The sequence below is a fragment of the Bidens hawaiensis genome, unplaced genomic scaffold, assembly GCF_021521415.1.
Source record: "Bidens hawaiensis isolate Kalapana, Puna unplaced genomic scaffold, B.hawaiensis_p1.1 tig00045259_1, whole genome shotgun sequence".
Lineage (NCBI taxonomy): Eukaryota > Viridiplantae > Streptophyta > Magnoliopsida > Asterales > Asteraceae > Bidens > Bidens hawaiensis.
In genome coordinates this window covers 22,075-35,827 of record NW_027498033.1, presented here as the reverse complement: position 1 = coordinate 35,827, position 13,753 = coordinate 22,075, and the positions used below count along the sequence as shown (strand labels likewise).

General features: G+C 34.9%; 1 protein-coding gene across 1 annotated transcript; it reads left to right on the top strand.

Moving 5' to 3' along the window:
• Positions 1 to 816: 816 nt before the first annotated feature.
• On the top strand, positions 817 to 7,403 carry LOC143595497 (glyoxylase I 4-like). Its single transcript, XM_077074493.1, has 6 exons — positions 817 to 956; positions 3,945 to 4,017; positions 4,073 to 4,153; positions 4,235 to 4,462; positions 6,908 to 6,983; positions 7,229 to 7,403. Exons 1-6 carry the CDS (start codon positions 817 to 819, stop codon positions 7,258 to 7,260), a joined length of 630 nt encoding a protein of 209 aa, XP_076930608.1. The 3' UTR covers positions 7,261 to 7,403.
• The last annotated feature ends 6,350 nt before the right edge of the window (positions 7,404 to 13,753 follow it).

Genomic DNA, 13,753 nt, shown 5'->3' with positions numbered 1-13,753 from the left:
CTTACCATGTGCCCGAGTTGTCCACATTTAAAGCAATTGTCAGTGCTTTTGCGACAAACTCCCTTATGAAGTTTCCCACAAGTGTTGCATATTGGGTTTGCATGGTTCTGGGGTTGAAATTTATGAGAGGTTTGATTTAGATGATGAGAGGTTTTAGGATTCTGGTGTGTTGGCTGCGAGTTTCGATTTTGGTTGTTATTATTCTGACTAAAATGAAGTTTACGATCTCCGGTGGATGAGCTATGGTTCTTCTTAAGGTTTTCGTCATGTTGTAACTTCATGTCCTTGTTTGCTATCTCCAGATTCTGGACCGCATTTGCAACATCTGTAATGTCCTTAAACCCTTGGTTTACAATCAACCACTTGAACTTTCCACATACTGCCCATTTCAGTATGTATGCTTGTTCCGATGGGGTTCCGACAGCAGGTCCCATAAAACTAGCCAATCTCGTGAATCGTGCCATAAACTTGACCATAGGTTCATCTTCCGTTTGCTTAATGGATGCATACTCCCGCACATATTCACTCATACGGTCAGATGAAAAATATTGTTGATAGAACAACGTTTTGAAGTCATTCCACGGTAGCTTAGCGGGAAATAAATCCCCTCCTCGTGCATGCTTGACAGTACCTCACCAACCTTGTGCGTCGTCTTCGAGCTTATATGATGCTAACCTTGTTTTGAACTCATCACTAACGCCCATAACTTCGAAGATCTTCTCAACATGAGTGATCCAATTTTGTGCATCTACCGGGGTGGCTGCAGAGCTGAAAGAACGTGGTTTCTGCTTCTGGAATCATGCAAGCCAAGTGTAAATGTCAATAGGCAAATTAGTAGCCGAGTTATCCACTGTGACATTTCCAGAAGAAGACACGGGAGATGGAAGTGGTGGCGCAGATGGAGGCGGTGTGGGAGAACGTACAGGTGGAGTTAGTGAAGGGGGTAGTGGGGTGTTGTACTCTGATTAACAGTCTGCAAAATCATAGGTAGTAGTCTTTCAACTGCATGTTGAACCGCATTATTAAGGTTGCCATGTCTCGAAGAAGTGCCCGATTTACGATGGGCTTTCCTAACAGGAGCCATCTAGAAGAAATATAGTTAGTATAAGGACACGGATATAAAGATTTAGTGGAAAATAATTATTTATTAATTATCATTGCTTTATTTTTAACCATAATGTCTACTCAATACCTCACACGTCTTATTTTATTGTTTTAATTTTTTTCTACAGGAAAGAGCCTTTGCTCTGATACCATAATTGTAACACCCCAACCTGGCCAGGGCTGACGTGTCACTATTACAGAATCAGATCAAAAACATAATTCCATAAATGTTTAATTAATTACATTACAAGGCCTAACAATATATTCAGAAGCGCGATCAAATTTTTTTCATTAACTTGTACGAATCTTTTCATACTCTCGAGCACTCTTCCGTAACCCGTCACCAGATGTCTTGATAACCTGACGTATAAGAAGGAAAACAAGAAAAATACGCCTGGGCAAAATTTGCCCAGTGAGCGGATAGAGGGTAATAAAAATGGCTAATTTTACTTGAGTAAAAAGGCTAAGTTTTCCAAAAACATATTTAAATAAAACTCTTAAAAATTTTCCAGAATTCATACCATATATGTAAACATATATCACCAGAACATAACATGTAGATTTACCCGAAGTCCAGAGTGTTCATTATAATTACAGAGGTGATGCAGGGTAGCTAATCCATACATCCAGATTGTGAATAGAGTGTGGGCAAATCACACCGATCATTCACCAGTAACAGACATCATAACAAATTCCTAGGATCGATCCATACGCCTCTAAACAGAACAGAACAGATAGTCCGAAGACTAAACTGAAACAGAGACGCCGTGAACTCAACCCACTGTCACAGAAGTTGTCACATCATTCTATGCCACAATGATGGGTCTGTGGTCCCCCCAGAGAAGAGTTTTAACTTGGGTAACATAATACATGTACAAATGTAAACACACTTGCAAACTTATAATTATTCAAAACATATAACTTGTAAGCATTATAAACTAGCAAACTTGTAATGTAATGTATACAATTAGAATACGAAACTTGTAAACATGTAAGTTCGTATACTTGTAGATTCGTAAACTTGTAAACACGTAAACATGTAATCCCGTAAACCATGTTGACATGCAAACTTGTAAGCAAATAAACAAGTAACTCACAAACACATGAAACTCATAAACAATAATGTTTTCGAACATGTAAACTCATAAACATGTAAGTTCGTAAACATGTGATTGCGTAAACTTGTAAACTCGTAAGCATGTAATCCCGTAAACCATGCCGACGGGTAAACTTGTAAACTCTTAAACATGTAACTCACAAACATGCATGTAAACTCGTAAACATGTAAATAACATATTTCATAAATCATTTTTTATTAATAACATATGTGAAACGTTTTCTAAAAACATATTCAAAACAGAAGCTTGATGAGTAAATATATATAAATACGGAATCAGATGCCCGAAGGCCAAACGACACGTATCAAATGAAAGGGGAATAGACTATCCGTACCTTAAATATTGATCTCAACGCGAAGAATGATAGACTAAGTCTAGATTATCACGAAATCCTACAATATATATTTGTAATTAAAAATACACATATTAGATTTGTATTGGTATCTTTAATTTATTTGTTTGGTTAGCTTTCTGGCAACTGATAGTTCATAACCCTTGGAAGTCTCTTATATTATTGTATGACAACTTTATTGTTCGTCTGTTTTACTTAGCTAGAAAATTATGAAACATTATTGCATGATATAAAACCATTTAGACAAATATTAAATATCATTAACTTATATTTAAATTTTTAGATATATTTTATATTTAAGAAACTTTGCATGGCTTTATTATTTACATTAGTAGGGTAAGGTAACATCCATTTTTATAGTAGGTGGTACCCAAAATATCTTTGAAGACCATTATTAAAGGTATAGTTCATCATATTAATATACATTTTCCTTATAATGAAAGAAATATGTTGACTCATATAGATGTGGAAGAATTGTATGAATAATATATTGTATGCTCTTCAAACACATTTGAAAATGATTTTAGAAGTTTGAAGAAGAAAGGAGTGTCAAGTTAAGACTATGTCTTGTCCAATTAATAAAAATATATGTACTCTTGAATTTTATTTATCATATTTTTACTATTTTAAACTTAAACTTACGTATGTATGTGAGATATATATTTTTATATCATAATAAATATTATTATATTTGTTCAAACTAAATGTTACGTAGATTATATATGTATTACATAGATTACTATTATTATTATTAACATGTCTTTATTTATTTAATTTTATGTATGTTCAAAATTATATGTTTTAAAATTTCATGTATTACAAATTCTTTAGGAGCTTCGTATATACCAGTGTTGTGATATTAAAAAATGAATTCACGAGTATTTCCTGGTCAAGTAATTCTAATTTGTTATTTTTAGGTGAAAATTATCGAGCCTACCATTTTTTCCATAATAACAATTTTAGTCAGGTGTGGCGATCAGAGATTCTGGGAATGCATTAGACGTAAACCTATTTAGGAGAAAGTCATACACCACGTACTGTAGAAAGAATAGTTTGAATGTTGCTTGTATTACTCGACATTTAAAGAAAAATAATTTAAAAGATTAAACCGTGGTTTCAAATCACGGTTTGACTTACAAAATCACCACATTAACACGAAAACCAGTATTAGATTACCACTTTTATACAATCCGTGATAGAAACCATGGCTTGTCTTATTAAATCAAAATTATTAATTTATAAAATTTCCGTTTAACACATTCATAGAAAAATAACACCATTTTTGTAACATATCTCCAAAGCATACCATTTTTGAAACAACGATAGCAAAAAAACACTATTTATGTAAAAATTTTCCACCATCCACACAGATGGTCTAAAGGTTCTTTAGCATACGGACACGCGTCCTCCACCATCCATCATAAAGCAACCGATGTTTTTAAGGTTTGTCACCATATCCTTACTACATTATTATTATTATTATTATTATTATTAACTAACGGCCGCCGTAGGAGCTTCCTTCAACCATGTCTCCAGAGAATCCACCGACATCAATCGTCTTGCCAACTTTTACCAAGACGTCATCAACACCTCTAATTACTTAGTTTCAATTTCATATTTTGTTTTCTTCTGACTTAATTGCCTAATTTGCTGCCTGCAGATATTTGGATTCGAACGAATTGAAAGCCCCAAGTTGGATTTCAAGGTGATTTGGCTTCGCCAATCTCCATCTTTCTGTCTCCACCTAATCGAAAGAGACCCGAACACGAAGCTGCCCGAAGGTCCATGGAGTGCTAACGATGCTGTTGCCGATCCTAAAAACCTTCCTAGAGGCCATCATCTTTGCTTTTCAGTTTCAAATTTTGACTCGTTTGTTGCCGCTATCAAGGTATATTTTTCATTTTGATTCATGTTTGATTGTTGCAAGTCATAAGGGGTTTCGTAGATACAAAATCTTTGCTACTTGTGTTTGAGACCACGGAACTCGATTAATGGTTTCAAAAGCGCTATTAGGTCGGTCAACTTAGTTGGGGGTACTAGGAGATGGTAAATTATACTAACTACATGGATATCTGTATTAATCAAACAGACACATGTTCAAAATTGATGAGTAGCTCTGAGTAGCCTAAATCCGAGTTTGATTAATATAGGCCGAGTTGGAGAATAGCGCCTCTGAAGGATGCCGAGTAGCGATTACTTGCGAGTACTCGGTCGAGTTGACCTAGTTTTGCAACACTGATTTTTGTATTTTGTGATTTTAATTACCAAATACATGTGGTTATGGGTTCATTTGGGTCACCTCCAATTAGTTAGGTTTAGTCAAATTAGTCAACAAGGTGAAACGGGCAAGCATTGTGAAATTTGTTAATTTTAAGAAGGTCCAAATGGGTTAGGGCCAGCATGGCCGTTGTATTATCTCCAGCGTCGCCGCCACTACTGAAACTGATGCAACACTCCAACCATCGCCACCATCAAAGTCCCAGTCTCCGCCACCTAGACACCACTTCGTTTTGTTACATCGATGTTATTGCAAGATAAAACTCAAGAACTTGGCAACCCAAATCGTGAATGTTATGTATTGTGCTGATAACTATTTAAATCAAGTGAGGTTATGGGGGATTCGCCCCGCGGCGGTGCGCGCATATAGTGTATATATGTGTGAACCCTCGGGTGTGCAAAAGTGAAATTGCACTAATTTTGACGTTATTTTACTAATCTCGTAAAAATAATGTACAAAGTGGCGGAAGGTTAATCAGGCATCATGTGGTGACGTTAATACCCGAAAGACAAGGGTACATGCATCAATCAGGGGTGTCCCGATGGTTGAGTGTTGTGTGCCTTATGTCCAAGGCCTGATGCAAAACCACTATCGAGTCGGGGTCTCACCGGAAGCAGCCTCTCTATTCCTAAAGGGTAGAGGTAAGGCTGTCTACATCTTACCATCCTCAGACCCTACCATAGCTTGCTATTGGTGGGATATATTGAGTACTGTGGTGGTGGTGGTGGTGGTGGCGGACCAAAAGCTATGGAACTTGGGTGGGTCTTTTATTGAAATGGAATGGCCTATTTATTTATTATTTATCGTAAATGAGTGAAGCACTATACATAGTATTCCCGTCCCCCATTGGCGTTCATGTATGCTTCAATTCCAAGAAATCAGAGTTTGATAAGGTGATTGAGAAATCTAACAGTTTGAAGATCGAGGTTTTTTCGGGTTGGAAAGGTAATCCGATTTGGCAGTTGGATCTAGTGTGCTTATCGAGGTCGTGTTTGTTGGTTTAGAACCGATGCGTGGTAGTAATCGGGGGTGCGTGGTGGTTCAAAACAGATTGGAGGTGGCGGTCGGTGATGGGTGCTCCAAGAAAAAGGTTCAGTTGCATTTGAATCTTTTAGTTGAATCTGACCTGCGTGTTGTTTTCGTGTCTGATGGCGAACCCAAGGCCCACAAGTTTTTCAAGTCAACGGAATGTTCATCAGGCTGATTTTAGTTGCAACTTTAGTCTCAGAAACAACGTTAGGTCTTTTTTTAAGGCGGGCAGTTTTGACCCGAATTACATGTCTTAAATGACCTGCACCCATATTGAACACATGCTGATTTGTCACCCAGACCCACCCGACCCGCCCACTTTACCAGTCTTACTTATACCCTACGAGATATAATTACATGTATAGATTTTTATTCATTATTTTAAAATTGTTAGAAAAATACTTTCAAAGTCAACTCATCTAAGTTTTCTCGGACTATGGAAGTTAGTCAACATCATGTATTTTTATAGGTTAGTCTAACTAAAGTTTCATAATCAAGTACATTTGTTTAAATGCAACCACTGGTCGTATATATTTTTTCTCGAGATGTCATGTTTGTCGAGAGCATATTTCTTGTTTGGTCACACTATAAAGATCACAAGTTATCCGCTAGAACATATTTCCTGTTACTAAGCCAACAGCTATACATTTGTTCTATCTCTTGCATTCTCAATTAACTAGGTTAGACGATATTATATGTCAATAATGCCTTCCTTTGTGACACATTATATGAGGATGCCTACATGGTACAACCAACCTCCAGGATATATTCATCAACATAAGCTAAATTATATGTGTTAAACAAACTTTCCGAAGCACTTTATATGGCCTTTCGGTGTAGGGAATTCTTGCTTGATTTCAGTTTCTAAGTTTATCTAGTATGCTTCACTATTTATATGTCGTTGCAATATCATACTGCTTATTTTGTGATTTAAATATTAACCTCCTCAAGTCTTTGACCAAAAATCGTGTAGTTTTATATGACCTTTTGAAGCTAAGTAGATATGTTTATGGTTGTATATTACAGGCGAAAGGAATTAAGACACATGAGAAGGCTCAACCAAATGGGAAAACCAAGCAAGTCTTTTTCTTTGATCCTGATGGTTAATTTTACCATCTCTCTCTAGATACTTGATCCTACTTTTTGTTATACGTTGCAAAATGGTGGTATTGTCCCTAAATTTTTGTAATCATGTGAAACAAGTTAGTCAAGTTTCATATATTTCCAATTTGAATTTTACATGATTTTCCTGCCAGAGATAAAAGGAAACATAACCCAATGGATTTTCTTCACTTGACTTCACTTTGAAACATTAATTTGATAAACTTGTTTGACGCCCCTATGCAGGTAATGGATTGGAGGTTTGTAGCTCTGTGTAAACAGGAACTGAAGACCATGAATAAATATCAAGTACTAAATGTATAAGATCAGCTTTATGTTGAATATGTAATGTATTTAGTTATTAGGGGAGGGTGTGCTCCTTTTGCAATATCGCCTAAGATTACTTTAAACTTGTTTTCGTGTCACTTCCCAAACTAGGTTGCCTAGTTTTTGGGTAAGAAGTGTCATTCTGCTAAGTTTGAGGGGAAGATGGAAATTTAGTTTACTAACTCCGTCGAGTTGCAGGTTTTTTGGTGAGCATTTGTACCACTATACCTGAAAAACCCATTGGGATAAAACCATGGCTAACGGAAAAATTGCGCAACGTGTGTAATACTCCCCTTCATTTATACATCACTAAACAACCGGCGTATTCTGATCTTATGCGATAGTTTTTATGAGACTTTTGCATTCGTCACTTGATGTAACATCCATCTTTTATTAAATAATAAATAAAGAAAAATTTATTATATATATGTGTGTGATTCAAATTAAACAATAAACTAGTTTTTTTACCCGCGCTTCGCAGCGGGTAATATGTAGTGATTAACATAGTTCTAGGCATTTACATCATTAAGTCAATATTCGCATCATAATTAGAAAAGCCAGGTTAATGCTATTTATTAAAGCAACTGTGTTTATTTATTGGTCACAAATAGAGTGCATTTCCACTTACTACATCAATAGTCCATTAGTTTCAAAACATATCCACAAAGTTTATTCAGATGGTGCGTATCAAAACATAAACACGGTTTTCATTACATCATATGAGCAAGAACAGCTTCTAGTCTTGTTATAATCTGCATAAGGAGACTTGTATGACTGGTTGTATGCAATTTGACCCATTTGAGTAAACGGGCCAGTTTTGGCTATACATTGTTTTAACAGGTCAAACTGGTATATGTGAAAACTTTGACCTGCTATAAGTATGATGGGTTGACATCTGCAAAGTAAATAACAAAATTAGGAGAATAATATAAATTCCTAAATTTAGATAGTAATTTAAAATACCTAATATAAGATTCCAGCTACAGATAAATCAAGAAAGAGCATGAACACTATGTTTGACCAAGAATACTAAAACTGCATGACCTGCTTGCAATTCATGATGCACATTGAATTAGCCTTTAGGTTTGTATAAGAACAAAGAACAGTTTAATCATACTAAAAACATTTCTTTATAAACATGCTATAAAACAAAAACTAAATTAGCCATATGAATCAAATGACACTTAATTACATGTAAATTCAACATGACTTCTTTTTGTCAAAAAAGATGTGTCATAAATATCAAATCCAACTGAACCTGCATCACAAAAGAAAATCATTTTATATAAAGTTAGTTTATACACATTATTTGAAATGTAGTAACACCAAATCAAAAGCATCACATATGCGCAACCGTCCAGTAGCCATATCTACCATCATGCGCGCTGTGACAGAGTTTCTGTACTTGTACAATTGCAATCCAATTTGGGATGTTATTCTACAACATGTAAACCAAATGAATATGAGAAACAAATAAATCATGTTTGCGGCGGCACTGTTAAACCAAATAACAATACATGTAAAAATGTTGAACCAAGTACACACTTGAATTCGTTAAAATTAGACGGAAACGTAAAACATGAAAACGAATAACTAATTTGAAACGACTTGTAAATAGATTTTAATTTAAATCAATGAAAATTACAAATTTATTCGAATTACATAAAAAAAACATATAAGATAAAAAAAATAAAAACATATTAATACAATTGATTTCCAGACATGTAGCCTGTTTACCCGTTTGGCTCATATCTATTCATAAGAACGCCATGGAAGCAATAGATATTGCAAGTGGAAAACCTCACACTTGTCGTCCTCCGATTATGCCATGCCTCATAAACGATCTTGACTTGACTCGGTACAGCCTCATGACAACAGAACAAACGTAATTAAGGATCTTTATATTCGTCATGTTACCTGCTCAAAGTGAAACATAATTATATGTAAAAAAATGAATTTATAAACAAGAAAATTTCCAATGATAAGTTATACCTTGTGAGAATCTTATGACTGGCCCAACTTAGCCCTTTGTCGGTTCCTTCGAATCTAGCCTTTGACTGGCCCAACTTAGACCTTTTATACTTATTTAAAGGAAAGAGAGGGGAAAAGAAAAAAGATAACTTTTAATATCCAAAAACCGGGTTAAAAAATCGTTATGCTAAATTTTCGTCAATCAACACTGATAATGTCAGTATGTATGTGACCACATAAGCATAATGATTACCTTAAAATCTCATGAATGAAATGGTTTGGGCTCTACTCGTTTAGACCATGTCCGTTTCATTGTTGCAACCGAAAACCCGGTGTCTCTACTTTTGTACTTGTTATCTATTGCTAACCAAGCAGACCCATCAGTTTAGGAATCATACCCACAGTATCCATGCGTGTAATCCCGAAGCATAATATGCTAATCCACATATATGCATGAGTGAAGGCCTATAATGTAAAATTCATGTGTATGTAAATTGTAAATGAACGTATTCTATAGAAAAATGGGATTTTAACATGCCTTTAATCATAGCTGCAAAACAGTAATTAGAGTAATGTGGTTACCTACGTACCTTAATATTTGGCCAATGATGGGTTAAGGCAGTTAATGAGTAACAATTTTAGCTGTCAGTTCACATCCAAACGCCCCATAATCACTTAAGGCAGTAACGCTGCAACAATAAATCTCTTGCAAAATCAAAATTCAGATTTTTTCACGAATCAGTAATCATAGTGAACCTAATTTCAAAATGGAAAAGCAAATATGATTAGCAGTAAAAAGAAATTCGATTAATAATTTAGTTGATCACCGGAGCAATAAAATCTTCGAGTTCAACCGTCAAGTGAAACTTGTAAACATGCTAGAGCAAAAAACCGAAATTAAACCCTACTAAACACCCCAATTCAGAAAAAAAAAAACACCGATTTCATTCACGATTGTCACCCGGTAGGAAGATGCGAAGAAGAGAGTACCGATTTAGGGGTTTGCCGGTTGCAAATGGAGATGGACAGGGATAAACATGACGATGGAGATATGGATGCCTTTGAGGGTGGAGTCGACGCCATCGGAGTAGCGGGGATCGCCGGAGATGAAGTTACCACCATCACCACCACTGCATTCGGTCACCTTCACATCACCAACGGTGAGTAACATTCATTAACCATTAAAAAAACCGAACCAAAAGTAGACGTAAAAAATGTTGAAGCACACACGCTCATTTGCGTCGTAAAATTAGACTGAAGCATAATATATAGAAAAAAAATAACCAAGTCAACTTAACATATACGTAGTGTGACGGGACCGTTAAACGGGAAAATGGACATAAAAAGGATGAACCACACAAGCGTTGCAACGTGTTAACTCGTTAAATTTAGACCGAAATGTTAACAAAAAATTTTAAAAGATGAAAAGTATATGAGACCAAAGTTGAACGTGAAAAATGTTAGGGATTAAAACTAAAAAATTGTATGACATATTTGTAAACTATGAAAATTATTGGTGCTAAAAATATAAAACTAAAAAAGTAAAAAATAAAAATAAAAACATCACAACAAAGAGGATACAATAATACAAGCATAAAGAACAAATTTAAAACACAATACTTCCACTTTTATTATTATATAAATAAGATGGGTAGTGGGCTATGTTACTAAACATGAAATAAGTATAATTAACAGATTGTGGGCTTAAGAGCCCATGGGCTTGAGGTGTTTAAACCTCCTAAACATTTCCATAAGCCGTATATGCTCATTTTCGTCCATATCATGTACACCTTAGAAAATACACATTTAAGAACACACCCACATCTCCATATTCAAGATCAAGTATACAAGAGAAATAACAATGTCAAGCCATCGAGTAAGTAGAAACGTTCGAGATATAGTTTGGTTCAAAGCTCGAAGGTTTAAGGTGCGATTTATAGCAAAAGTTAGTTTATTTGGGCTCGGTTGGTTAATAAGTCTTATATCTAACTAAACCGGGTCTTAGGGATCGATAGAGGTTTGACCTTTACTAAAACGAACCGATAAAGAACAAAGTCTAGTTAACGAGTTCGGATCTTGACAAGGTAATGATTCATAATAATAATAATAATAATAATAATAATAATAATAATTGATTATAATAATAATAATGAGGTTGAAAATGATAACGTTAGAATAATAGCAAGAAAACAATAACAAGCAATAATAATAATAAAGATTGGATAGGAAAGGAGCAGGGTAGCTCATTATAGCAACAGATGTATCATACTATTATAATAAAACACTACCGCTTCTTGTCACTTGTCACCCTCTCAGCCATTCTCACACTTTTGACCCATTTTCAAAATATAAATCCCACATGGGTCATTAACCACCCAGTTTAGTCTTATTCGGATCTACGATCTTTTATTCCAGTCAAACCCTAAATCTCAAAACTCTCCCAACTCCATTAACTTTTCTCACCCCTGTCCACCATCGTGGCCACCACCACTTCTGGCACCGGAATCTCACCAACCGCCACCACAAGAACCTGTTTCTTCGCCTCCAGGGACTCGATACTCCAGGGACTATGTAGTTTTGATCAAAAGACCTCTTATTCAATTAAATATTTTCCATTATTGTAGAAATTTTAATTTAGAAATAGAAATTCTTTATCTTCTCAAATTAGAATCTATTCAATGTAACTTTTCTCCAAAGTTCTATATTGCTTTCAATGAGATTAGATGAAATACTTAAAAAAAAAAACTAAAATCATCCCCCTCCCCCCAAATTTTTTTTTTTTGATAAACTTGTAGAACTTTTTGTTTTCATAAATCGTACATCAGTGCTTGCAATTTCTTGATTTCTTTTATATTTTCTTTTTGATTTAAAGGTATGCATATTAACTTAATGAGTTTATATAATATGTTCACCTAAATAATAGTAAAAGGAAAACAAGTTCATCAAATAAAAGGACAAAAACTGTTTTTTTTTAACCTACAAGACGGATTTTTGGATAAAAATCTCTGCAAACAAGGATTTCGTTCAAAGAGTTACGTTTTGTGACCTTAAATATGGAGGGGATTATAATTAAAATAAAACAAGTCTTTTAATCAAGTTAATCTTCCCATATTACACGACTAACAACACCGTATTCAATTTCCCTTATAACATTTATAAACAGAGCACAAAAATATAACATAAATTCTGTTAATAATAAACATATTAAACATTCTTAGACCATTATTAATGGTCTAAGAATATCCGTACTACCAAACACAGACTTATACTAAAAGTTGGGGTTATATTATGCTACTTATAAATCTTTACCAGAAAGAAGGGTCGTGTAACGGTACTAGACTACAGATCATACATTTAGGTACTTGTGTTATTGAAACAAAAATCATTTTTGGAACTAATATTGGACATATAGTTTTGATCCATAGAACACCAATGATGCTAGCAGACAACAAATTAATAGCATTTAAATTTTAAAGACGACAGTTTTCCTTGCAATATGTTTCGCGATGACTTGAAACAAAAGCCAAGGTCAATCAATGTCTAGGGTTGGTTTGTGTTTGAAAGAACCTGTGTTCTTATACAGATAGTTATATGTGACATTACCAAGAGTTACAAGCAGACATGGGCCAAAGATTTTGATTTTTGATAAACAAGGTATATTGACCAATACAACCACAAGTAGGGTACAAGGAAATTTTTACTTATTTGTAAAATTTTTGTTTAATGTTTGCTTTGTAATTTCTATGATTAACACAACTTATTATTGTATTAACGCTATATAATAATTGTGTTTTTAATTGTATTGTGGTTAATGTTTGAAGTTTATCATTTTTATCAATTCCCCGTGTAATACACGGGACTCACACTAGTATTATATAAGTAATTAGGTTCACTACCTCAACATACAAGCTTCGTTTCACGAGCAGAAGGTCAAGGGATCGAATCCCTTATGTGACTGATTCGCTCCGTTTTTTAACATGCGTTCCAACGAACAATTAGCCAATCAGAAAACCCAAGCCCAGTTAAGCAAACATCAAGCCCAATGTCCGAACAGTCCATTAACGAACACGAAGCCTAGCATATCGAACAACGAACCAGACTGACACCCGAACCCGAACCCCGAATAACGAACACACAAAAACCTGAACTCGAACCATGATCCGACCCGGATAACCCAAACCACTGACCCAGTTCACCGAAACCCGACCCAACTAAAGGTTAAGAAGGATTGGGTCTGGTTCTTGGACTTGATATAATTAACTTAGTTACTTGTGAGCCTAATCCAAGCTAACTAAGTTGATCCAAGGCAAAATAAACCGAACTAACTGACCTTGTCAATTCTGTTAAGTTTCGTAACTAAATACTGTTATATTTACTCGATCATGATCTTTAAAATGACCATTTTACCATCACATTCACCTCAAATAATGGATATGTTGTTGGAAAATTATAAGTTGGTGAATAGAAATTAAT

Excerpts from the sequence above, each read along its gene's own strand:
- LOC143595497 (XM_077074493.1), top strand. The coding sequence starts at position 817 with ATGTCAATAGGCAAATTAGTAGCCGAGTTATCCACTGTGACATTTCCA. Across the intron at positions 4,154-4,234 it reads TTGCCAACTTTTACCAAGAC|ATATTTGGATTCGAACGAAT; the intron begins GTCATCAACACC and ends TGCTGCCTGCAG. Across the intron at positions 6,984-7,228 it reads CTTTTTCTTTGATCCTGATG|GTAATGGATTGGAGGTTTGT; the intron begins GTTAATTTTACC and ends GCCCCTATGCAG.